The sequence below is a fragment of the Onychomys torridus genome, chromosome 11, assembly GCF_903995425.1.
Source record: "Onychomys torridus chromosome 11, mOncTor1.1, whole genome shotgun sequence".
NCBI classification, from domain to species: Eukaryota; Metazoa; Chordata; class Mammalia; order Rodentia; family Cricetidae; genus Onychomys; species Onychomys torridus.
Window position 1 is genome coordinate 22,533,294 of NC_050453.1, and position 15,153 is coordinate 22,548,446.

At 43.1% G+C, this 15,153-nt stretch overlaps 1 protein-coding gene across 1 annotated transcript in view; it reads left to right on the forward strand.

Moving 5' to 3' along the window:
- The first annotated feature begins 6,848 nt into the window (after positions 1 to 6,848).
- LOC118593296 (sodium/potassium-transporting ATPase subunit alpha-4-like) overlaps positions 6,849 to 15,153 on the forward strand; it is a 14,741-nt gene continuing 6,436 nt past the window's right edge. Inside the window, exons 1-6 of the mRNA XM_036202662.1 lie at positions 6,849 to 6,920; positions 7,095 to 7,154; positions 9,584 to 9,787; positions 10,506 to 10,619; positions 13,106 to 13,240; positions 13,518 to 13,635. Coding sequence (XP_036058555.1) covers positions 6,849 to 6,920; positions 7,095 to 7,154; positions 9,584 to 9,787; positions 10,506 to 10,619; positions 13,106 to 13,240; positions 13,518 to 13,635 — 703 coding nt within the window. The remainder of the gene's footprint in view (positions 6,921 to 7,094; positions 7,155 to 9,583; positions 9,788 to 10,505; positions 10,620 to 13,105; positions 13,241 to 13,517; positions 13,636 to 15,153) is intronic.

The window sequence follows — 15,153 nt, forward strand, 5'->3', positions numbered from 1 at the left end:
GTTTCAAAAGCATAATCTATTATCATCATGGCATGGAGCATGGCAGCATGTAAGCAGGCATGGTGCTGGAGAAGTAACCAAGAGCTACATTAGGCAGAGAGAGGTTAGGCCTAGCCAGGGCTTTTAAAACATCAAAGTCTAGGGCTGGGGATTTAGCTCAGTGGTAGAGCGCTTGCCTAGCAAGCGCAAGGCCCTGCAATAGTACATCATTGGGAACCAAGCTTGCTAATATGGGAACCTGTAGGGTCCAATCTTATTGAAGCTACCACGCTGTACACACAAACTGCATAAATAAATAAAAAGAAAAAATATAGAGAAACCCAGCTACCTTCTAGAGGATCTTTGCCAAGGGATAAGAGACTCTACTGAAAGTAATGCTGGAAAGTAGGGCCAGGCTTCTACCCAGGATGAAGAACTTCCCACGACTCCTTTACCGGGAGAACTAGAAATGTGAAAATTCACCAGAAAAAGATGACAATCGAAATGATCAAAATGCCAAGAACACACCCCAAAATGGTAGAAAATTAGTAGTTCAGTATCAATAACAAAGGAAGACACTGAAAAAATGAAAACAAAAAACACTTGAAAAAACAAAACAAAACAAAACAAAAAAACAAACAAAACAAAACAAAAAACAAGGTCTCACTGTGTATCTCTGGCATGCTTGAAACTAGAGATTTAGTACAGGAAGGTACTCTGCATGCTATCAAAAGAGAAATGTAAACACCAAGCCAGCCTCAAACCCTGTGTCTACAATGGCGTACTCCCTGCACGATATGTTAGGGCAATGGTGGCACATAGCTTGTGGGAATAACCAACCAATTACTGATCTGACTTTAGGCCCAGTCCATGAGATAGAACCCATATCCAACAGGGTAACCAAGAACCTGAGACTAGATAGCTCAGGACCTAGGGTAAAACCAAGTAAGACTGGTCTGAAAAAGAAAATACACATGATGATAAAATGATTCCTAATGACATTCTGCTATACTCCTAGATAAGCACTTTGCTCAGCCATCGTCAGAGAAGCTTCCTCCTGAAGCAGATGGGAACAGACATGTAAAACCACAGTCGGACATTACACAGAGAACAAGAGACCTAGGGACACTCAGCCCTAATGGGGATGTTCCCATCAGACCCCTCCCCTCAGAGCTCAGGGAATCTCGTGGAAGAGGAGGTAGAAAGAGTGTAAGAGACAGGGCATGGAGAACACCGAGAATGCAAAGCCCTCTAAATCAACATGATCCACGTTCAGTTTGTATGAACTCACAGAGACTGAAGCAGCCTGCACCAGCCTGCACTGGTCTGCATCAGGTCCTCGGTTGACATTTGGGCCTCCAGTTTAGTGTTCTTACGGGATTCCTGAGTGTGCATACAAGGCAGTCTCTGATTCCTCTGCCTTCTCTTGGGCTCTTTTCCCTCTGCTGGTTTGTCTTGTCCAACTTTGGCCTGACAGTTTTATTTTTTTTATTTTTGTTTTTGTTTTTTTTAAGATTTATTTATTTATTAAGTATACAGAAGAGGGCGCCAGATCTCATTACAGGTGGTTGTGAGCCACCATGTGGTTGCTGGGAATTGAACTCAGGACCTCTGGAAAAGCAGTCTGTGCGCTTAACCTCTGAGCCATCTCTCCAGCCCTATTTTATTGTTTATATTTTACTTTTTTAAAATGAATGAATGAATGAATGAAAACCTAGCCACTAGGGTAAAGGTTAACAACTAAAACTATCATTTATACCCACTGGGGGAAGGAAAAATCAGTTTTCTCCAGTGGGACGACACTGGGTATATCAACCACTCCAGGGGGAGATCTAATGTTCAGTAGTAATTGACCACCAAATAATAGACTTCACTGTATTTTGGGGTGTTTTTATTTTGTTACAGTTTTTTGTTTGTTTCGTTTTTCTTTTTGAATATTGATGTATTTTATATTCTAGGTTTTATTCTTGTATTGGGGTTTTTTTTTTTTTTTGAGAAAGAGCTTACAGTTGGGTGGGTGAGGTGGGGGAGAGGATCTGGAAGGAGTTGGGAAGGGGAAGAATATGATCAAAACATATTTAAATTTCAAAATTGCTTTATATAATAAAGTGTAAAAACAAAGACTGAGAAAACATTTGCAGTGTAAATGGCAAAAGAGTCTTGACAACTCAATTTAAAAAAAAAAGAAAACAATATAAAATTGAGCAAATGATAGTATAATTCACAAAAAGGAAAATGTAATCCAGAACCCCCACCAACATATTGGAGAATCCTCACACAGTCAGTAATTTAAAAAAAATTAAAACTCTGAGGAGTCAAGGTCACCCTGTGTGGAGGGTGGACTTCATTCCATCTTCCTGCCAAGCTCCAGGGAAGTGCCCTTTTAATAGCAGTAGGCAGAATATTTTAAGATTTGAAATGAGCTTCCCATGTGATTCAGCAATGGAAATCGATTCTACAGAAATAGAGGCTAAAACTACCTCTAACCAGTTTGCCATGGCAATGTTTTCATGGTTAAGAAAACAAATGGAAAATGGCCTATCAGCATCTCAGTTGTGGAAGTTCCTGTCCAAGCCATGGTCAATACAGACTATGGAAAGCCCACAGGAGCTGAAAGACAAGCCTCACGCACCTGACAAATTGATAAATGAAAGGGATTGGATGGTCATGGGAAGATTAAAAATACAGCCTCCTCTTGGGTCTCTTGTTGAAAAAACATAGGAAAAACTGGAGAGATGGGCTGCACATTAATATCCGTTGTTTCAGACTTGGAAAGTTTGTGAGAAGGGAAAAAGGGACTTCTGGCTTTTATTTTACACTTTGTAACTGTGTGTCACCACACAGGTGTGTGGGGTGTGTGGGTTCACATGAATTCATGGAAGGAGACTCAGAGGCATCTTAAGAATGAATCTAGCTTTTCATGGCTGCTGGGGGTCCAGCCTCGAAGGACTGGAGCACTTTCCCCTTGCCTAGGGATTTTTATTTACTGTCTATTTACACTTTAGCCAGTTAATTTCTATACCTTCCAAGCAACCTGAAAGGAGCGCCCAGAGATAAAACGCCAAGTACAGATTCCTTGATTTCTCCAGTTTTCCGGGTTTCCTGAACCAAGTTTTTGCATAGGCCTTTGATCCTTGGGAGACACTGTGATCCTTGATTCTCAGAGGAGAGTCACACAGGGTGATAAGATAAACAAAAGGTAAGAGAAACAAAGCTGTGGTTAAGGGCTGGAGAGATGGCTCAGAGGTTAAGAGCACTGGCTGCTCTTCTAGAGGTCCTGAGTTCAATTCCCAGCAACCACATGGTGGCTCACAACCATCTGTAATGAGATCTGGAACCCTTTTCTGTATACATAATAAATAAATCTTAAAAAAAAAAAAAAAAAAAAAAGTGTGGTTAAACAAAGGGTTAGGGCTAGGTGCTGCTCTCTGGAACCAGGCCAAGAGCTCAGCAAGAATGCCACCACAATACTTTTGGGGTTGTTGTTGTTGTTTTTGTTTGTTTCTTTGTTTCTTTTTCTTTTTCTCTTTCTTTCTTTCTTTCTTTTTTGAGACTGGGTTTATCTGTGCAGTCCTGGCTGTCCTGGAACTCACTCTGTAGACCAGGCTGGCCTTGAACTCCGAGATCTGCCTGCCTCTGCCTCCTAGGATTAAAGGAGTTTGCCGCTACCACCCAGCCGATACTTTTTTAAATACAAGATCTCACTATGTAGCCCAGGCTGGTCTCAAACTGAAGGTTCTCTTGGCTCATCTCCTGAGTGTTGAGATTATTTTATTTTCTATATAGCAGAGGAGATGTATGTGTGTTGGTGTGTACGTGTGTGTGGAGGCCAGAGGTTGATACATCTGTTGCCCTCCACCATATTTTTTTTTTAGATTTATTTATTTGTTATGTATACAAAAAAGGGCGCCAGATCTCATTACAGATGGTTGTGAGTCACCATGTGGTTTCTGGGAATTGAACTCAGGACCTCTGGAAGAGCAGTCAGTGCTCTCAACCTCTGAGCCATCTCTCTAGTGCCTCCACCATATTTTTTGAGGCAAGGTCTCTCTGAACCAGGAGCTCACTGATTCAGCTAGAGTGGCTAGCCAGCCACCCCGAGGAATCTCTTGTCTCTATCTCCCTAGCCCTGTAATTACAGACGCACATCACCACACCCAGCTTTTCACACAGATGTTGGGGATCTGAACTGAGGACCCTAGGCTTGCATGGCAAGCTCTTCATGAACTGATCTATGTCCATAACCCCATTTATTTTCTCTTTTTTACTAGAGGAGGAAGACAATCTCTGAAGGAAAGAGACGAACCTCTGTTCTGGCTGGGAAAGGGGACCAGTGTGAAGAACTCCATCGATGTAATAGATGCTTTAGGTTCCACCATAGTCAAAACCACACGCAGCCAAAATGTAGTTAAACGAATATCAAAGAACAAAAATGTACATGATCTCATAGCTGAAAAAATATAATTGATAGAAATACATAGCTGCTTCGGATCCTTTTGAATAGAGTGTTAAAAATAATTAGCACAATGCACTAATAATTAGCTAAAAAAAAAAAAAGAGGGGGAGACCATGAAGGAGAGGGGGGGCACATGGGATGGTTTGAAGGGAGGAAAGGGAAGAGGAAAATGTTGTGATTATATTACAATCCAAAAAATTTAAAGACAATTAAAGCATAATTAGCACATAAAAGCCAAGGCACTTAGTAAGATCCTAGAGAAGGCAAACAGAAGAGATAGACAAATAATTTATTTTTTGTGTGCAGTGGCATGACATGAATGTGTAGGTCAGAAGATAATTTGTGGAAGTTGGTTCTCTCCTTCCACCCTGTGGGTCCTGGGCATTGAACTTGGCCTTTCCTACTGAGCCATCTCATTAGCCAACGCATTTTAATGTAAGGGAATACCATAATATCATGTGGGACAGTTTTGTTTTCACTGAGAACTGCACATTTAGCTGCATGTAAAATCATTAATAGTGAATCCAAAATATTCATTGAACACACAGTACACTGCCAGAAGTTATTCTTTGTGTGGTACAAGAAAGACGTCTTCCAATGTTCCACTTGTGACCCCTTTTCTCCCGAGAAATTGTTACACAAATTTGCACACTAATGATATGGATTTGTTTGTTTATTTTTACATAAAAAATTAAATATTGGCTGAATATTTCTTATTGCCCAACCATATTTTTCAGAGTTGATCAATATTTTTATTTTATAATCAATCATCAACGCTGAGGACATCATACATCTCATACATATGTAGTACAAAGCAGGAGAAGTCTATTTCAGAAACTGTTTTCTGTCCTGTTTCTGTAAGAACAGAAAACTTTGTACAGAAAAGACACTGAGGGTGGAGGTGATGTTTCAGTGGTAAAGGAGCTTGCTGCCCATGCCTGAGGGCCTGAGTGCCAGCCCCAGGACCCAAGTTGTCCTCTGACCTCCACACATGTACCGTGTCATGTGCATGCATGCAGCACACACACAACACACACAATGTCTAACCAGGCCACAGTATTACCAGCCGCATATGTTACACCCATGCAACAGTGTCAAATGTGCATGTTGCCAGTTCAGAACCAAGGCTACAATGACGTTGCATGATGTTACGAGAGCGGGCACTGCCAGAAACACCTCCAATTCATCACATGCTTAATTCAAAATTAATCTTTTGTTGTTGTATAATCAGAAACTTTTTACTATTGCCAATTTTTTTTTTTTTTGCACACACACAGTCATTTAGTTAGACCATGATATTTATAGGTTTGCCACGCAGTTTGAGAAACTAGGGTGTAGAGCGCCTCACTTTCATTCTTAGGATTGCTGCTTTACGAGGTATTTTTCTGAACAGAAAAGTATAGAAAGGGGAATTGATTTGTACAAAGTCACACAGCTGTTAGACGAGGACTCAATATTCAAACACAGGACAAATTCCAAAGTCCAGAGTATCTCCCTAGTTGGTCTCCAAAACTAAAAAAATTAAACTCAATATTGGTCAATGCCTGAGCCTCACTAGAACTGGAAATGGTGTCCCACACCACTGACCCCAACACTCAGGGGTGCAGAAAAAGGAGAATGGGCACAAGTTCTAGGCCAGCCTAGTACAGAGCAAGTTCCGTACCAGCAAGGGCTCCCTGGCCACTAACACACACACACACACACACACACACACACACACACACACACACTACTGTCTTTACACCTCACTGGAGTATTCCTGGCCTCAGAAGTCACAAGACCATACAAAGACTTGGTTCTCGTGTTGTCGTCTAATCTAAATTCTCTCTGTGGCAGAACCTGCTCCAGGCATCCTCACCCAGAGACAGAGGCTTGTGTGTTCTTGATTAGATCTTTCATGAACCCATTGTGATGCCAGGCCTAGGCTGTTGCCATGGCACCCACAGGACTCAGGGCTGGGGGCACCTGGCCTGCCCAGAGGCTCACTCTTACCTCGGCTCCCACTGCACTTCCCACCTGCTGAGCCTCCAGTCTTCATCATTTAGGTACCCAGAGACCCTCCATGCCCATCCCCCTCTCTGTAGCTCCATCCTCACCCTCAGAGTCTAGGTTCACTTGGCCTGGCGCTTCCTTCTCCACCCTTGCTGCTCAGACCTGCTCACCGATCACCTTTCCTTTCCCTCCATCCTTCCCACCAAGTGACGGGCCTTTCCTCTTCCCACCACACTGCCCTCACCTCCAACTCCTTAACCCCTCCTTCCACTCACTCCACACCTTTACAAACCTCTTTGTGTTCCCCCCACTAGTTGAGCCGAGCCAGCCATATCGTACTACGGAGCCCAGAAAGGAAAAAGGTGCAGCGGCCCCTCACCAGCAGAATCTAAGCCCAAGATCTGACATGAAGCCTGTAATGATGAATAAAAATCTGCAAGTAGGGAGAAAAAAGAAGAAAGATTTAGAAGAGCTGAAGAAAGAAGTGACCATGGTGAGAAAACCCAGAGCAAACTGCCCTCGACACACCCCTCAGCCTTCATCCAGCCTTCCACATCCCACCGGAAAACAACGCACATTGCCAGGACTCTCCCTTCCCACTTCTTCCTCCTCCTTGCACGTGACCTGAGGTCACCATCTCACCCTGGCTACTCTTCTGTCCCCTCAGGATGATCACAAGCTAACCCTGGATGAGCTGAGTGCCAAGTACTCTGTGGACTTGACCAGGGTGAGTAAGAATGGCCTGAGTGAGGCAAAGGTTCCCACCAGACTTGCAGAGATCGAAAGTGACCCCCTTCCCTCAACTTCAAACCCACCACCTTTGTACCTCTTACCCTCAGGCACACAACGTTCCACAAAACACTCTTTGGAAAAGATGGCCACAGTAACTGCCCCAGAGAGAGGCTATAGGTAGATAGGATAGATAGAACAGATAGTTGGAGATATGCCTTTGTTTATTCTCTGGACCTGTTTATAGTCTTAGGATTTCTCAAGGACTCCATTGAGTTTTTGCTTAGGTAGAAATAACATTACCAGTATTTGCCATAGTTAAATTAAAACTGACCAATTTTAAAAGAATTTCTCAGTTCATTTACAAATAGAGTAGTTGCTGGGAATGTCGTTCAGTGGTAGAACATCTGCAGGGCCCTGAGTTTGATCCCCCAGAATTGAGAAAGAAAGAGAAGGAAAAAAGGAAGAGTTTATTATAAACTAGTAGCAACAATATTTTTGACCAAATAAGTATATTTTTCAAAAAATTAGTAATCTTATAATTTACAAATCTCTTTAATGTTTATCTTTCTAATAGAAAGATCTGAATTCTCATATGTTTTGGTAGTACATCTGTTGGGATATATCATGAAGTCTTGGGAAATCTGCAAGTGTTAGCTTTCCATCAGTATGACAAAATACCTGCGTATCTGGTGGTTTGAAGGAGAAGCCCCGGAGGCTCATAGGTTTGAACACTTTGTCCCCAGTCGGCGGAACACTTGGGAAGGACCAGAAGGTGTTGGAGGAGATGTGTCACTGAGGCTTTTAAGTTTAAAAGTCCAGCCACTCCCAGTGAATGCTCTGTCTTAGGCCTGTGGATCAGGATGCAAGCTCTAGACTTCTGTCTGCCTGCCGCCATGCTCACCACCAATGATGGTCATGAACTCTAACCCTCTGCAACTGTGAGCCCCAGGAAACTCTTTCTTGTACAGGTTGCGTTGGTAATGATGACTCTTCACAGTAGTAGAAAAATAACAAAACAGACACCAACAATGTAAAGGAGGAAAGGCTCATTCCGACTCAGCTCTGAGAGTTCAGGTCATGGCCGCTTAGTGACACTATTTCTTTTTTATTTTACTTTGGGTTTTCGAGACAGGGTTTCTCTGTGTAGCTCTAGCTGTCCTGGAACTTCCTTTGTAGACCAGGCTGGCCTCGTCCAGCTGGTAGAGATCCACCTGCCTCTGCCTCTCTTGTGCTGGGATCAATGGCCTGTGCCACCACTGCTCAGCAGCACCACTGTTTCTGAGCCTGTGGAAAGGAAGGAAGGATTTGATGGAACAAAGCTGCCCACCTCAGGGCATCAGGAAGAGAGAGGAAGAATCCCAACATACCTTTCAAGGGTACCTTCCCGTGGCCTACTGCCTTCGCCTACCTTGTCTCATGCTCATGCCATCAGCTGGGAACCAGGTTATTGGGGGAACGTTGAAGAGTCAAACCGTAACATCTACCTTACATAATTTTTTTTTGAGACAGTGCCTCACTATGCAGAACAGGCTGTCCTGGAACTTGCTGGCCAACCATCCATTCTCAAGCATGAGTGAAGAAGACGATTTAGTATTGTTATTAAAAACTTTAGACCTTATGGATCCCTTGAGAGTGTTGGAGGATGGCTGGGTCTTTTTGAGGAGAGGCTAAGGGAACAGCTGATAGGTTTTGGTAGATTCTATTGTCAGTTAACATAAAGGAAAAAGCACAGAAGCGTGTGCATAAGACTAGAATAAAAATCCATGCACTTGTGTCTTTAATTTGATTTTTCCCTTGTTTCCAAATTGGAAAGCCAAAGTGTGAATGCCAGTATGTTACCAGCGTCGTGGATCATAGCCCCAGTTAGGCTGGTACACCATAATCCTTTCTGTGTGTTTGTCTTCCATCTTGAGCTCCCTAAGCGCATTCTTTAACTTCATTGCTTGATGACTGATTGATTGCACCTGTGTTGATGTGGGTGGGTGTAAATACGCCACAGCGTGCACTTGGAGGTCAGAGGACAACTTGTGGCATTCGGTCCTCTCCGCCCTGTGAGTCTGAGAGTTGGACTCAGGTGGTCAGGCCTTGCTGCAACCACTGTTGCTCTGTAAGCCATCCCACCAGACCCATTCTTATTCACAGTGGCATTCAGTTCCTATCACACGACCAAGCCCCAAGATATAGCATTCAAGTTCAAAAGGCCTGTACACCAATTCATAAACAAATAAACAAATTAAAAAGCTCTAGATAAACATACTAAATGACACCCCTTATACAATACAAATTCTGAAATCCTTTTTTGAGGAGGAGCCTTGAGAAGGATGTTCAGAGGCCTGCCTTTGGGAGTAAGCCTATCCTTTGTTGTAACATCCTCCTCTATTGTAACTTGCTTTCTTTCTCTTCATCCCTTTCTTCTCCATACAGGGCCATAGCCTCAAAGATGCCCAGGACATTCTGTTTGTAAATGGACCAAATGAACTAATGCCTCCCCGGACCATTCCAGAGTGGGTCAAATTCTGTAAACAGCTGTTCGGTGGCTTCTCCCTCCTGCTGTGGACTGGTGCCTTTCTCTGCTTCCTGGCCTATGGCATACATCAACATTATGGCGAAAAAGTCAACAAAGATAACGTGAGCTTGCTCCTCTTGTACCATCCAGTCTAGTCTGCGGCTAAGCTCCTGAAACTATTTTTTTTTAAAGATTTATTTATTATGTATACAGTCTGCATGTATGCCTGAACACCAGAAGAGGGTGTCAGATCTCATTCCAGATGGTTGTGAGCCACCATGTGGTTGCTGGAAATTGAACTCAGGACCTCTGGAAGAACAGCCAGTGCCCTTAACCGCTGAGCCATCTCTCCAGTCCCAAGCCCCTGAAATCCTTATATTCAGCAGTCTGAGACTCCCAAAGTTTTCGGGTCCAAATCCCCAATAGTTCAGAACTTTCTAGGGAAGTTCTTAGTCCCCTACAGCCTCCTATCTAGAAAGCTTCTGGTTCAGCTCCCTAAGAGGTATCATCCCACCAGTCTTCCCACCCAGCTGCCATCACAGCGTTTGGCAACGCTCTTCTCTGACTTAGACCATCAACCCTTTCATCCCCCACTTTCCGCGGCTCATTATCCACCGTCCCCCTTTACAGGGAAAGGAGGATACACACTCTCTGTTTGGGATTTTTCTGACCACTCACCACAGTACTAGGAAGTGTACCAGCACTGTCCCTGATTCTTCTCAGCCCCTCTGCCTTGCAACTCAGTCCTATGATTTCCTCCATCCGGAGGAAGCTGTTCATCCTTGAGGATGAAGAAGGAGAAGAGGATGTACTAATGGCACTTTCTTCCCCTGTCTCCAGCTGTACCTGGGTATTGTGCTCTCTGCCGTGGTCATCATTACTAGCTGCTTCTCATATTATCAGGAGTCCAAGAGCTCCAAGATCATGGAATCTTTTAAGAACCTGGTGCCTCAGGTAGGTAGGACTTGTGTAGGAGGATCTAGTGAGGGGAGGTGCAGATTGTGGCCAGTTGTATAATCACTCCAGTTCCCCTGGAGACTGGAACCCACTGTGGGTGCGCTGAGTGAGCGCTGGTAATGAAGGGGCCTGGAAATTACCAGGAGAAAATGTAAAACTTGGATGATACCACCAATGAATTGTCTAGTCTAAAGTGATAATCCAAAAAAAAAAAAAAAATGAAGAAAGACCCTCCACCACTCAAATAAGAACATTCTACTAAAAACGACAGGGAGAGGCCGGAGGATATGCCAATATTAAAGTCAATGAACCTGTGGAAACGTTCCAGTTTAAAAGAAGCTAAAAAAAAAAATATGGGGGTATGAATATCCTAGGAAAGATGTAGGTCCTGGGCCTGATGCTGTGCTGGGAGACAATGCCTTAAAAGACATTTCCGATCAAGTGACAAGGGCTGACATGTAGAGAGTAGATGTGAGTATTGTTGCATCAATGTAAAAGCTGCTGAAACTAACCACTGAATTGTTGTATAAGAGGATAATCTAGGGGCCAAGAGATGGCTCAGCAGTTAACAGCCCTTGCTGCTTACTTACACTGGCTAATTTTATGTCAACCCTTTCACACAATCTCGAGTCATTTGGGAAGGAACTCTGTTGAGAAAATGACCCCACCAGACTGGCCTGTGGGCAATCCTGTGGTATGTTTCCTTGATTGTTTGATGTGGGAGTTCCCAGCTCACTGTGGACAGGGCCCCCACTGGGCTGATTGTCTTGGGTGCTATAAGAAAGCAGGCTGAGCAAGCCATGGGGAGCAAGCCAGTAAGCAGGACCCCTCCATGACCTCCGCATCAGTTCCTGCCTCCAGGTTCCTGCCTTGAGTTCCCGAGTTCCTTGGATGATGGACTGTGATGTGGAAAGTGTAAGTGCCATAAATCCTCTCCCTTCAATGTTGCTTTTGTCAGTGGTGTTTATCACAGCAATAGAAACCCCAAGGCTTTGTTCTTGCAGAGGACTTGGGTTCAGTTCCCATACCCTAATGGTGGCTCTCAACCACTGGTGACTCCAGTTTCAAAGCACTTTGGTCTTCCTCCTCTTCTGGCCTCATGGGCACCAGGCATGAATATGGTGCATGTACATTCATGCACATAAGTAAAATAAATCTTTTTTTTTTTTTGAGAGAGAGAGAGAAGATAAAATAATTCTTAAAAAGTGAACACTAACGTATTCAGGATAAATTGTCATGGCGCATGTAACTTAGAGGCAGAAAAGGACAAAGCAAATAAGAGGAAAAGTTAGTGGGTGAAGAGAGGTAAAAGGTTTGTTTGTTTGTTTTGTTTTGTTCCGAGACAGGGTTTCTCTGTGTAGTTTTGGTGCCTGTCCTGGATCTCACTCTATAGACCAGACTGGCCTCGAACCCACAGAGATCTGCCTGCTTCTGCCTCCTGAGTGCTGGTTTAAGGCATACGACACCACCGCCCAGCTTGAGCTAAAAGTGTTACAGGTGTGTTTGTCACTACTTTCATTACTGAAATTTAAAAATTATTCCCAAGTTAAATTTTTGTAAGGTATCTGGAAATAGTTATGACAGCAGATTGGAGTTCCTAAACACAGGCTTAGATGCTTTTAAAGAAAGTCTCCAAAATCATGCAACAATATTATCATGTTCTAGCCTTATAGCCTAAGATTTTTTTCTCCCTTTAAAATCAACATAATTGAAACTTTTCCTCCAGGGAGAGTTGTGACTAGGAAGTTAGAGTTTATAGGGGAGCACTGGTTGCCTAATATGCCTCCCCAAACACGGCTTTTGTCACAGTTCTGTGTCTGGGCTGCTGCTCTGATCTGGGCTGACTTTAGTGTGTGCTAGGTAGAAATATAAGATAACCTTATTCACTTCTCTGGAACTTGAGTTGAAATGATTGGGTTGGTTGGGGATCTGGCTTGTTCATGGGAGCAAAGGGGTTCCCGGGAACCGCAGGGCAAACCTTAACATGAAAGAATTTTTTAAGCCTTTGTTTTGTACCATATTTGCTAACATCTTCTAGGGGTGGGGCAGGGGGGATTACATGGCCAATTCACATTTAGGAACAAAGAGATAGTTCCCACCTCTTAATGGAAAGGCCACCAAAGAAGTCACATTGCACTGGGCTGTGGTGGCGCACACCTTTAATCCCAGCACTCAGGAGGCAGAGCCAGGCAGATTTCTGTGAGTTCGAGGCCAGCCTGGGCTACAGAGTGAGTTCCAGGAAAGGCACAAAGCTACACAGGGAAACCCTGTCTCAAAAAAAGACAAACAAACAAACAAACAAAAGTCACATTGCAAAGGTTCTGCAGACAGCAATGGTAGAAATATGCAATTGGCCAAGACCCTTTCAAGACTATTATTGTGGATAACACAGAAGAAAGGAGATAGAAATGGAAACTTCCAGGGTTGGAGCAGGTTAAGCAAGTCAGGAAGCTGTCTAACAATCCTACATTATCTTCCCACAGCAAGCTCTGGTAATTCGAGATGGAGAGAAGATGCAAATCAATGTAAAAGAAGTAGTTTTGGGGGACCTAGTAGAAGTGAAAGGGGGAGACCAAGTCCCTGCTGATATCAGGGTTATCTCTGCACAAGGATGTAAGGTGAGGAGATATGGAAAGTTATAGGAGGGAGTCTAAGCCAATATAGGGTTCTGAGGTATGACAAGGACCTGGGCTAAGGTACAGGAAATATGATCTTATTATTCAGAACTTTGAGACTGTGATGAGGATAGTTTGGAAGTGAGACAATAAGGTGCTGGAAGTACATGTTTATCTCTGCATGTTAATGACATGATAGTTATGACAGATAAGGTGATGCTGTCTTCATAAATGAATCTCTCCTACACTTGCCTTTTAACCTGTCCTCCTTCCACCCCAGGTAGACAACTCCTCCTTGACTGGGGAGTCAGAACCCCAGTCGCGCTGCCCTGATTGCACCAATGAGAACCCTCTGGAGACCCGGAACATCATCTTCTTCTCCACCAACTGTGTAGAAGGTAAGTAGCATATCATACATGGTACAGACTCAAAAGCAGAGGTGGAGACAAGAGGCTTTTAAAACCTTCTGTTTCTAAAGATTTGGGAGTAGGAAGACTTACCAAGCTGGTTTCTCCATCACTCAGGAGCTTGATGACCTTTGGCAAAAGGTCAACGCCACCATTTCCACATTTGCATGCTAATAATACTAAAAATTGTAACCAATAGAGTGTGGACTAAATGACATAACTACAGAATGCTTAGTGCAAGGTCTAATACACTATAAGTGCCCTCTAGCTGTTGACAATCTTTTCTTTTTTTTTTAAGATTTATTTGTTTATTATATACATTGTTTTGTCTGTATGTGTGTCTGCAGGCCAGAAGAGGGCACCAGATCTCATTACAAACGGTTGTGAGCCACCATGTGGTTGCTGGGAATTGAACTCTGGACCTCTGGAAGAACAGCTGGTGCTCTTAACCGCTGAGCCATCTCTCCAGCCCAGCTGTGGACAATCTTTAGCTGGTGGAGAGACTGGTTTATATGCTGCAAATAGCACAGAATGAAGGAAAGTGACCCATGCCTGCTAGATCATTCTCTTCACTTCTTTTTATTTTCCAGAGAAAGATATCAACACCACTTGAGTTACCACAAGTCCCCTCTAATGTCCATTCAAACATTGGCTTTGTCCCTAGAATGAAAGTAAGGCGTCCCTGAACCAGAAGTTGGTTCTGACCAAAGCAGTAACAAAGGACTTGACATCATTACTCTCCTTTACCCTTCTCCCTTAAAGAAACCTAAATATGCCCTGGAATCCACTTGCAAAACATTATTATGCTTAAGAATAAATGTTTTATTGTCTAAAGATAGTTGCTTTTTGCTGAATGCATAACTGCATATAGCTAGAGTGTCAACTACTATAAACATTCTTTCTGATTCTCACAGCATCATACACAAAAGTCTAAAGTTCATGGAAATTACATGCTCACCATATTTAAGAGTATGACTCAACAGAAAAGAGGAAGATTAGCAATTCTAATGCAAGTCTGTCTCCAAAAGCCCATGTTCTTTCCTCCACTCTACCCAGCCCTGATATTGCTAATGACCTCACTACATCAAATCATTTAACTTGAAAATACCTTAATAATCACTATAATGTTCAATGGACATTAAGGAAGAATCCAACCAGAAAAACAAGTGTATCATGTGATCTGTACACACTTATAAAATATATAAGTAGTTGAATAGACAGAAAAATGTAAATTAACAAGATTTCTCTAAAAATACTGGATTTCTGCTGTTACATTTTAGGAGAAAATTTGTTGAGATTTATCTTTCTGAAGTAGGTTTTTTTCATCAGCTAAGTATATGCTGCTGACAGGAGGTTTGGGGAAGACTGGATGAGGGCATTCCGCTTGAGAAACAAGGCTCTGTCCAGATGAAAAGGGATTTAACAGGAGACAAACAGAACCCACTGTAGCCAAGAGGGTAGAACTAGCTAGGTTAAGCTAAGGAATTTTGTGTTTTGAAATGTCAGGCC